The 11808-nt window shown below is 38.8% G+C and overlaps 1 protein-coding gene across 1 annotated transcript; it reads left to right on the plus strand.

Annotated features, from left to right (window-relative positions):
* The first annotated feature begins 6959 nt into the window (after positions 1 to 6959).
* Positions 6960 to 9480, plus strand: LOC127783386 (NAC domain-containing protein 43-like). The gene is made up of 3 exons (XM_052310654.1): positions 6960 to 7463; positions 7598 to 7881; positions 8249 to 9480. Exons 1-3 carry the CDS (start codon positions 7292 to 7294, stop codon positions 8996 to 8998), a joined length of 1206 nt encoding a protein of 401 aa, XP_052166614.1. The 5' UTR covers positions 6960 to 7291; the 3' UTR covers positions 8999 to 9480.
* Positions 9481 to 11808: the final 2328 nt, after the last annotated feature.

Below are 11808 nucleotides of genomic sequence, written 5' to 3' on the forward strand. Positions count from 1 at the left end.
AAAAGGAAACCTTGCAGAAGATCTCTCAGTGCATCATGCATGGATTGATTAACCGATCGAAAGGAGACTGATTTCAATTATATAATACTACTGATTGATTAGTTCTCAAGTGGCGAATTTAACTAATCAACAGGAGATCGATCCATGGTTATGATTAATACATGTCGAGTAGTACGTAGGTACATGACTAACAAACGACACTGGACGATTGTCGCCAAGTGTACGATGTACCATGTTTAATTCGGGTGCAAATATATATATTCATGTATAGATGCATGTCGCCGCACGCACGCGAATATTCAATTGTACATGAATACATATATAAATGAATGTTAGTGTTTTTTGGCCGGGACAGGTTATACTGATTAATTAAGCTTCTAAAGATTTTCTTTCCTAGGGGTATTTTAGATTTTGTGAACTTTTTTTCTTTGGAATTTTTGAGCTTATATATAATTACCTCCCTCTGTTTTCTGATTTTTATAGTCGTCTACAGGAATTGAAAAATAAGAAGTGCTCTTGCTGTGTCCTAAGTTACACAGAAATAAATCATATTTGTTTATTTATTTATTTATTGATATTATATTATTAAGAAAGGTAAAAAAGTGAGCCACTATGTTCTCTCTAGAGATTTAATTAGAAAGTACCATTTATCAGAAAACAGAGTTTTTTTTTGTTAGTCCGGATTTTAGTAGTGTACATAGATAAAGTTGTATACACAAAATCTATAATGCTATCTACGGAAACAAAATTAAAGTTGATCGATAAAGTGAAATCCAATTGGATTTTTAAAATATATATACAAAATAGAATTAATGCATCTATAGAAAAAAAAGAGCTAATTAAAAGTTAGACATTGAATCCCATTTATCTTTTAAAATCTAGTTGCTGCAAAAAAAAAACCATATTTACAAAATCGTGATAAAAACATGTTTGGACAAATGCATAAAAAAATTTCTTTTTTAAGGAAGACAAATGCGCCACATTTGAAAAAGCTTATTAAGTTACCACATTTTGATTTTAAGAATATATATATGTATGTATATATATATATATATATATATATATGTAGCTATAAAATAAAAAAATGAATGAGAAGTCATAAACTAATTAAAAACCTAACATTTTCAGATTTTTAAAAGCTATTCAACAACCAATCCAGTTGCTTTTCAGAATTTCAAGCTACGTGAATTCAGACCGAAAAGTTACCAACGCAAATCAACCGTATGTCCAGTACAAAAAGGGGGACCCGTTTAGCTAACCGTATGTATATAACAACACACAATAATGACAACAGTAAAGGTGATTATAATTAGCTAGCTGGTTGCTGGTCCGTACGGCTCCCATAGATAGATTGATAATGCAATGTGAGAGTGAGACCGACCAAACCGGCCGGCCATGCTGCCCCATATATTGTCCAGGTGCGTGCATGGTCCATACTCCTATCTGCTAACCTATCTGGTTTTTCTTTTATCTGCCGTACTGTGCACTCCCGGCAATGCTTAGCTGCAGTGACAGCATCAGCATGTTGTTTGGTTCGGTATGCAGCTATATATATATATATATATATATCTTAAACTATATGTTCCCTTGAGCTATCTCTAGTAGAAAAAGGGTGCACACATATAGCTTTTTGAACTTTTTGTTTATCTTATCCATCCCCTTCGTATTATCATTATTCCTTCAAGTGCAGTGCCAGCTTAAAATAGTTTTATAACCTAGACAAATATCACTAGAAAAGTATTTTCAGAGACACTACTCTTTGTATCAGTGTACAGGCGATCAAAACGTAGCCGCTTGTACAATAAAGCTAGGGAGGCTACGGTTTTAAATCGTCTCTCTATAAATTGGTTTACAGAGGCGGACGCTAATTAAGACAACCGCCTTCTAGAAATGGTTTGGTTTTCAGATATAGTTGTCTCTAGAAATCAATTTTTAGAGATGGTTGCTTATGTCCCGTCCACCTATGGAAATTGATTTTTATGTCTAGAAATTATTTTTTTGGAAGCACATATATACACACAACTTTTTCATATGTCATATAAAGATAAACTCTAAAAAAAGTTGTAGAGCTCGACAAATCTATAACTTTAAAGTAGAAAGTTATTTTTTTATTTGAGATTATTTGCATGTCTAAATATACACTATAAGTTCTTGTACCTATTTAGATAAACATATTTTTTTAAAAAAATTGCACGACCTAAATAGAGAAATACTCAATATCAAAATTATAGAATTTGATGATATCAAAAACTTTTGTACGAGTTGATGACTTTTTTTATTTGAAGTTATATACACACTACTGATGGTCGTCTGGATGCGACCATCTATGAAAATTAATACTGGATCTATTCTCCCGTGTTAATAATTAATTAGTTGGGACGAAATAACAAAATCAACGAAAATTAGACTGAAGTGAACAATCGAACTAACAGAAAGAACTGTACTGATCTGATCTCTCAGTATAATATAAAGAGAGATGTAACCAACAACCAGACAAAGAAAATTTTGCCCCCAGCTAGCTTATTATTGGCTGGCCACGTTGATCGTTGGCACGCCTCAAATATATATGTGCCCGGTCAATCTCGATTGTATCTGCTAGTAGCTACTTACAATCAAACGATGGAAGCAGGACGATGTCGAGATTAAAGAAGATAAAAAGGATTGAAAATAACAGCACATGCATGGCAGTATGGTACATACCGATCAGGGGCCTAAGTAAAAAAACAAAAGTTCCTAATTAAACACGATTTTGGCAGGATCAACTGGTTAATTAATTAATATATTTACCTGTTTAACACTATATCCAGTAGTTACCAGCTATATGAGTTCTCTGCAAAACCCATGCAATTAATTAACGGTGACACTGCAAATTTGCAGTCACTTCATGCATTATAGCCTTTTCCCGGCTGGGTTTACTCGCTTTTTTTCCAGAAGGATGTGTCCACGTCTGACACCAAACTTCAGAGGCTAATACACAGTAGCCTACTAATTAAGCTTAATTTCCATCTAGAAACTTGCTCCTACCGGCAATTAGCCGCAGACGCTTGCCTGCTTCAACTTCAATTCACCAGTTGTTAGTTTAGAGTATGCTGAAATTATACTTTTGGTTGTTTCCTATAACTATCTGTGTATGAAATTGATAATTTTTTTTATTAATTTCATTACAGATCAACTCATTGGATTTGTCTTATGGTAGTTATTTAAAGAATGTAATCAATCAAAATGTTTACTACTAATTTATATATATAGTTGACTCCAAAATTTTTTGATTAACATCCGCTCTCTCCGTTTTATATTATAAGTCGCTTTGTGTTTTAAATTAAATTTGTTTATATTTGATCAAACTTATAGAAGAAATTAGTAAAATTAATAAAACTAAATTATTTTCATTATATATATAACATTGAATATATATTTATAATATGTTAGTTTTATGTTAGAAATGTTATTATGTTTTTCTATAAATTTGGTTAAACTCAAAGAAGTTTAACTATAAAAAAGAATCAAAACTTCTTATAATATGAAACGGAGAAAGTATATGTTTTCTTGTAGGACTTATCTATGTTTATAGAGTTGGTTATGAAAAGGAAACTAACTTTCTTACTGCGGTACACTTATATATTAGCTAGGTCCAAAAATTCTATCGGGGTTCAAATTTAGGTGCCTAGCTATTTACTTTTGAAACCACTTGCACCAAATTTCCCTTTGTTAAAACTCATATTGATCACCACTAATGAAGAGTACATATGTAGTATAGTGTGCACAATAATTAATCATGTTTTAGAATCCGTTTGGTTTTAATCTTCATAGCGGTATATGAAACCGTACATTAACTGAACTTGACTGATTAACCTACCTAGGCTCGTTTTTTGTTTGACAGTAAGTGTGTCCATTAGTCCTGCGAGAGTGACATTACTGTACTATCATGATATGATATATAAAAGCTCTGGAGCAAAAGAGACTTGGCATCCCATTTGTAACTACCAGAGAAGAAACTTTGGAGAAATGAAGTTTGACAAGGCCCATCAGCTAGATAACACTACAGGACAATGAAATTAAAGTTATTAATTAATTACTAGCTAATAGTTGCATGCAAGTTAATTGGGAATTATATAGTTTGTCGCTATATGTATAGATCTAGTTAATTACCTCAGCATATATATATATATGCAGGTTGCAGCCTCGTACAGCTACTTTATAGGTGCTATAGCGATATGTAAGTATATATACTACAGTAGTGTTGATCACTGATCAACCTGAGTAATTAATTAATTAATTAACAGTGCACATACATAATTACATATGTTGGATGTATTCTCCGAAATGGAAAATTAATTAATGTGCATATATACAGACACACACGTGCAGGCAAAGCAGAAAGATCAACTTTGTGTTAGTTGCCACCTAATATTAATTAATTTAATATTCAGATAGTTTGACCAAACGGGACGTTGTTTTTTGAAATAAAAATATATAGAGGAGGGGGACAGTCTTTGAGAAAAAAAATTCAGAGTTAGCAAGCTGCCTGTGGCCATGGTAGAAAATATTTCCTCGCAAAAGAAAAGAAAATATTTCCCTTTTTCATCGATTCATGTAATATCATTATTGTAGTATTTCAATCATTAAGTTCAGTAAGCATGTGATCTATATCGTGTCACTAAATGAAAAAAAATACTCTTGGGTGCGCATAAAAAATTAACTATCTTCAAATTTTAGGGGAAATTGTTCTCAAAGACTAGAAATTGGTGTATAGTCCTTTTGTTAGTTTTTTTCTTGATATTTAAGATATTGATATTAATTGTCTCTATTGGACATGCTTGATCATTTTTTTCTGATTATATAAATGTAAAGGTACACGTGAAAGAACTTTTTATCAAAAATTGAATAACATAATTTTTCACATATTAAATCTTAACATTTTTGTATATATTAGCGAGTTAGAACATCCGGTTTAACTATACATGATATAAAACAACTAGTAAAAATAGTATGAGAAATTTTACCGTCCTTTATAAGTACTAAGTACCACACATTTTCTAATATAAAAGTAGTATATATCATTACATTTTAAGCAACATAAGAAATAGAAATGAAATCACTATGGAAAGAGAGAAATCTCAAAATTAAGGATAGATGTACACATGTAGTGTTAAGTAATTAATTATTTATATATATGTCTCTTAAAATTTACTATATCCCTTATTTGTCCCTCTAAATTTGCCTCTTCCTCCGTTTTCCGTCATTTTCAATCTGCGATCCTTATTTACCCATTTCATTACTTTAGTGTTGAATTACATAAATAGAGCACAAAATGACAGATTTACCCATCATTTTCTCTCATCTTCTTTTGTATTTTAGTTCTCAATAGGACAAAAGCAGGGCTAGCAGTTGCAGCTCAAGGCCTGCATCAGACCATGGACATATGTACAAACATGCAGCTTTGGACTTAAAAAAAAAAGAAGGGTAGTTTTGTCATTTTGTGTTCCGCTTATTAACAATAGTTCAATGATAAAGTGACAAAATGGATAGATAAGGAACATAGTAGGGAACGAGGGGTAATTAAGGGAGAGGCAATCTTGTAGGAGCAAATATTGAACACATACAATTTACAATGATAAATAGCTTACTATACCTTAAAGTTACTAGCATTCTACATTTTTTTTTGGCATTCTACATGTTGCTGAAATCAATTTAAATTGGAGCAAAAAGGATAGTTGATAACTGGAAAAATATTTCAGGCTCATCGACAAGTAAGATGAGGTGATGGACAAAAAAAAACTCAGGCTTAAATGGCTCGTCTTGGCTCGGAAACCAAATGAGCCGAGTTTTAGCCTTCTTCCCAGCTTGTTTCGATCCAAACCAAGCTGGCTTTCTACCCTTATTTTATTCCTCTAGGCCAGTCATCCCTAGTTTCCTACCGTGCTACCACTTTTGCACACACATTAGCCAGTAGTAAACCGGCTCGCCGATTGCCACCCCTTATGGAGATGCCAATTCCCTGTACCTCCACCAACTAGTTGCTCCACGCTCCCTCCCTGATTAGAGAGTCGCATGTTCTCATGTAGTCATGTGCATTGTTTAGTGGAGTTGTCATTTATAAACTTTAAAGTTAATTTATTATCATGTGGATTGTAGAGAATTGGATATGTGAGACTATCTTAGTTTTGCATCTCCGTGTTTTTTTCCTACTTAGCAGTTACAAGTTAATATCTAGAGAGGTGTAATTTTTGTTGGAAGGCTCGTGAGCCAGATCGAGCGAGAAAATGAGCCGAGCCAAGCCGGACATGTGTTCTTCCGAGCCGAGCAAGGCTTGGCTCGTTTCCACTGAGGTGATTAAAGAAACTCTTTTAATCACCTAGGTGGATGTCCACCCTCTATTGCATGTCAATCAAATAGTTACGAAAAAATTTCGAAAAAAATTGACATAATAGATTTATGTGTAATATATCACTTCATAAACATGCAAGTTTAAATTCGACTTCTACATGTTGTAATAAAAATAACAAATTTAGTATATGAATATTCACAGCCAAATTTGTTATTTTTAGTACAACTTGTAGAAGTCAAATTTAAACTTGTATGTTTACGAAGTGATATATTACATATTAATCTATCTTGTTAAAAATTTTAAAAAGTTTTCATAACCACTTGATTGGCATGCGACAAACGGGTAGACATCCATCCTAGTGATCAGAATCCATCTCCTCCTCGTTTCCACCTCTAGTAGGACGACGCACAGTAGTATATGAGGAAAGAAATGAAGTAGTCCTCTCTCTCTCTCTCTAACTTTCTCTGTCTGGCCATCTCTCTCAAGGGTGGGTGGCAAAACTAACCCCACTTGGCACTGACAAGCTAGATGAGAGAGAGAGAGAAAGAAAGAAAGAGTCAGAGAGGTGAGATAGCTAGCTAGTATATGCTGTAGCCACACACACACAATTACTACTACTTCTACGTACATCATCATGTAGATGGCAATATATATCGATCTCCTCCTCTCTAATTTCTTTCGTCCATCCTTCTCCCAATCAAGCATCCATCCATCCTCCCCAACTATATATAAACCCCACACCTTTCCCTCGCCACCGCCCTCGATCGTCTTCTTCCTCCTCCTCTCAATCTCTTCTTCCTTCTCCTGCAGCCGCCATTTCTAGCTAGCTATACGATCGATCTATACATATATATCAGAAGGAAGGAAGAGGCTAATTAAGCTAGCTGTTGCTAGAGCTAGCAAGAGCGAGGAGATTGAGCAGCTAGGTAGGTAGCAAGAAGGAGAAGAAGAAGAAGATCATCAATGAGCATCTCGGTGAACGGGCAGTCGTGCGTGCCGCCGGGGTTCCGGTTCCACCCGACGGAGGAGGAGCTGCTCAACTACTACCTCCGCAAGAAGGTCGCCTCCGAGCAGATCGACCTCGACGTCATCCGCGACGTCGACCTCAACAAGCTCGAGCCATGGGACATCCAAGGTAGCTTCATCATATAACCTTTCTCCTCACCAATTCTCAATTTCTAGCTACCAAATCGATGATGGATTTATCAATCAATCGAGCTAAGCTAGCTAAGTAATGGTGTGTGTGCAAATTATATATTGTGGTTGCAGAGAGGTGTAAGATTGGGTCAGGGCCGCAGAACGACTGGTACTTCTTCAGCCACAAGGACAAGAAGTACCCGACGGGGACGAGGACGAACAGGGCGACGGCGGCCGGGTTCTGGAAGGCCACCGGCCGCGACAAGGCCATCTACAACGCCGTCCACCGCATCGGCATGCGCAAGACGCTCGTCTTCTACAAGGGCCGCGCCCCCCACGGCCAGAAGTCCGACTGGATCATGCACGAGTACCGCCTCGACGACCCCGCCACCGACACCGCCGCCGCCACACCCACGGTACGTACGTACCTGCTCCGGCTAGCCGGCCGGCCGGCCGCCGGTACATGTAGCGACAATTAATTATTAGAGAGGAAGAAGATGATGAATGAAGTGGTGGTGCAACAATGTCCGGCAATGCAATGATAGAGGACTAGTTAGTGTTTTCAATTCGATCTAACCTTGATCATTGCCTTTAGCTAGCAAATAATTAACCTAGCTTGTAGCTTTTTCCATGTGATTCATGTGCACCAACCCACCCAAAAAGTTTGAAATAATTAGGATCGAGTACTTAGCTGCTAGGGATTAATTATGTACGTTTATATGATTTGAAATTTTTGATGTTAATTTGATGATGATATATGGTATGATATGCATGGATGGTTAGGTTACTTCTGCTGCTGCTGCGGCGGCGGCGGCGATGGCGGCGGCGGCGGACGGCGGGCAGGAGGATGGCTGGGTGGTGTGCAGGGTGTTCAAGAAGAAGCACCACCACAAGGAGGCCGGCGGCGGCGGCGGCAAGCACGACGGCGACGGCAGCGCCGGCGCCAAGGCGGCGCACGCTTACTCCTCCAGCGACGACGCGCTCGACCAGATCCTGCAGTACATGGGCAGGTCGTGCAAGCAGGAGCACGAGCTCCCCTCGCCGCAGGCCAGCGGCGGCGGCGGCGCCGGCGCAGGGAGCAGGCCGGCGTCGAGGTACCTCCGGCCAATTGACACCGTGCTCGGCGGCCATGGCTTCATGAAGCTGCCGCCGCTCGAGAGCCCGTCGGCCGCCACGGCGCTCTCCTCCACTCCGAGCACCGGCGGCGACGCGGCCTCCTCGGCAGCCGCCGCCGCCGCCGACCACCTGCTGCTCCACCACCACCACCGCACGGACTGGGCCATGATGGACCGCCTCGTCGCGTCGCACCTCAACGGCGCCAACTCCGACGCGCCCGACGACCAGCTCTGCTTCGACGCCGCCGACGACGACGGCCTCGCCTACTACTCCGCCGCCGCCACGAGGCTGCTCGGCGGTGCCAACGCCGGCACCGACGACGACCTGTGGAGCTTCGCGCGGTCGGCTGCGCCGCCACCGCCGCCGCCGCCGCCGTCGTCGGCCACGCCAGAGCGTCTCAGCCACGTGGCACTGTAACACATGATCCGTAGCTGTACGTACACGTACACGTATACGTACACGTCAGGCTACGTACGCTCGAGCTGCCACCCTAGCTGCTAGTACAGTAATTACAGAGACAAGACAAGTAAGAAGAAAATTGTAAGTGAAAAAAAAAATAAAAGCAAGAGAGAGAGAGAGAGAGAGAGAGAGATCCACCATGAATGATACTGATAGAGAGACATCATTCGATCGATATATTTCAAAGGTGATTAGCAAAGATCGAGTGATTAATTAATTAGTGAGTGAGACACTGAGAAAAGAAAGAAAGAAAAGAAAGAAAAATTAAGGAGCCAAAAGAGAGGAGGAGAAAAAAGAAGAAGAAGAGAGATTAAAGGCAAAGCGAGTAGTAAGTTAGGGTGGCACTGTCAAACATGTCTGCATCCAATGTTTAATTAATTAATTAACCCTACTACCTGTCCAGGACAGAAAAATATATATTAGCATCTCATTACTTATAATATACTCCCTCCGTTTCAAAATGTTTGATACCATTAACTTTTTAGCATATGTTTAACCGTTCGTCTTATTCAAAAACTTTTGTGAAATATATAAAATTATATGCCTACATAAAAATATATTTAACAATAAATCAAATGATAGGAAAAGAATTAATAATTACTTAAATTTTTTTGAATAAGACGAACGGTCAAACATGTGCTAAAAAGTCAACGGCGCCAAATATTTCAAAACGGAGGGAGTATATAGTTTGATCTTGAAATCTTCATCTATCTGTCCATTGCATGGCCTGGGTCGGTTAGTTAATTGTAATTTGGTACTGTACTTTCCCTTGCTAATTGCCTATTAGCAACCCTTAGTTAACTAGCGTACGTACGTGCTGAAGTAAAGTACGTAGTACTACGTACGTACTAGTGTGCATGCATGGTGTACGTACGTACGTACATTTGGCTAGCTGGTATGTGTCCATGGATGAGATGTGTGTATTAATTAATTAGTGTACTAGTATATATATTACGATCAAGATAGTTAGCTTACTATTCGTACGTGCACATACATATGCATGCATCATATATATTCTCTTCAGTCTTCTCACTATATGAATATATCCATCAGGTGAATAATTTGTGGCTATAGTTTTAGTTGAAGCAAAAAAGACTGAGTCTATCTAGCTAGCTAGCTAGAAAAATCGGGTGAATAATTTAGGGAGTTTTTGTGGACAAAGGATTTTCTAAGAAATCACAATATTGTTTTCAATAAAATCCTGTAAACCCTAATAGCTAGAGAGAGATGTACCTTGCCAGCTATAGCTAGCCTGGTGTCTTCTTTCAACCTTGTTAATTAACTTAGATAACTAACACGTACTAGTGTATATATCTCCTTTGTCCTATTCAAAAAATGACTTTATTTGTAGAATAAAATCTAAACACAAATACTATTAATATGTACATAGTTAAAAACAGTCTTTTTAGAAACAGAGGCTATAGTTTTTGTTGTCGTTTTTGACTTGTTGATGGATCATGTTAATTAGCAGTAGCAGTATATGGCAATTGAGGGAGCAGGAGATGTTGGGGTTCAGATTGTTATCTTGTTTGTCGTGACAGGGGAAAAAGGGAGGTAGTACTATTATACAGTAGTATAAAAAAGCTAAGATAGGTGGATGTGGGGCCCACTGGGCAGTGTAACATCAATCTGGCCGGGCCGGGCTATAGGTAGAGCCGGCCGGTGTCCCCAGTGAACGTACCATGGTGCAACGTCGTTTGTAGATCAGTGCCCTTTTGGTCCCCCAATAATTCCTCTCTCTCTCTCATCACCTTCTCCTTGCTGCTTCTTGCTACATTGCTTTGCTTTTTAGAGAGAGAAATTTTGACAAAAAAAAGTAGACAGAGAAACAGACATATATACTATTACTAGTGTCACAGAGAGAGAGATCTATGTTGAGAGAGAAAGTAGTAGTTGTGGGTTGGAGCTGGAGAGAGTAGTGCCTGGGGTCCTAGCTATATCTAGCTTTGCGTCTCTACCGGTATACACACGTTCACTTGCTAAGAGATAAAAAAAAAACTCAACTAATCAAAGGACACACACGTACGTTTATACAAAACATATATGCATACAATTGTTTAACGTCTTCGTCAACACCGTCTCCATCCGGCTACCTCTTTTAAGAGAGGTGACAAAAGCACACAGCAAGCAAGCAAGCGCTTGCTAAACTAACGAAAAGTACAAACAAGTGTCAAAGAAAAAATAGGAGGAGAAAAAGGAGAGAAATTAAATCAAGATCCATCCCTCGGTGCATGTTGGTACGTTGTTGATCGAGTGCTCCACTACCACCATGTGTGGGCCGGGGACGGGCGTAGACGCGGCTTGCTTGCTAGCTAGCTTAATTAGCCTAAGAAAAAACATGGTGCATATATATTCATCATTGTGGATCGATCGATCGATCTCTCGCGTTCATACTAAGAACGCGAGAGATCGATCGACTATATATAATTGATGCATGGTGGCCATCTTGCAGTCTCCAATAGATATGTATATGGATATATGAATGGGCAAATGGCCGGCCGGGGACCGTGCGTCCTGTGCATACATAGAGCTGCACAGTCGCCGCCAGCCGGTCGCTTTCCGGCGAGTGGGGATGCTTTGTACATCGATATATCGCGTACAGCCGTTAATTGATCGATCGATCGATCGATATATATTGGACTTGACTTAATAAATCCATTCACCCAACGTTGTACTATTCTGTGTGTTAATTTCACACACACATTAAATTCATAAGTGTGTGTAGCTACTGTTACATACTTATTGGCAGGTGGCTATAGCTATGTGGG

The sequence above is a fragment of the Oryza glaberrima genome, chromosome 8 (assembly GCF_000147395.1).
Source record: "Oryza glaberrima chromosome 8, OglaRS2, whole genome shotgun sequence".
NCBI classification, from domain to species: domain Eukaryota; kingdom Viridiplantae; phylum Streptophyta; class Magnoliopsida; order Poales; family Poaceae; genus Oryza; species Oryza glaberrima.

What these genes read in the sequence shown, in the direction of transcription:
- LOC127783386 (XM_052310654.1), top strand. Translation starts at nt 7,292, where the DNA reads ATGAGCATCTCGGTGAACGGGCAGTCGTGCGTGCCGCCGGGGTTCCGG. An exon ending in CGAGCCATGGGACATCCAAG is followed by an intron (nt 7,464 to 7,597) that starts GTAGCTTCATCA and finishes TTGTGGTTGCAG; the next exon opens with AGAGGTGTAAGATTGGGTCA. An exon ending in CCGCCGCCGCCACACCCACG is followed by an intron (nt 7,882 to 8,248) that starts GTACGTACGTAC and finishes ATGGATGGTTAG; the next exon opens with GTTACTTCTGCTGCTGCTGC.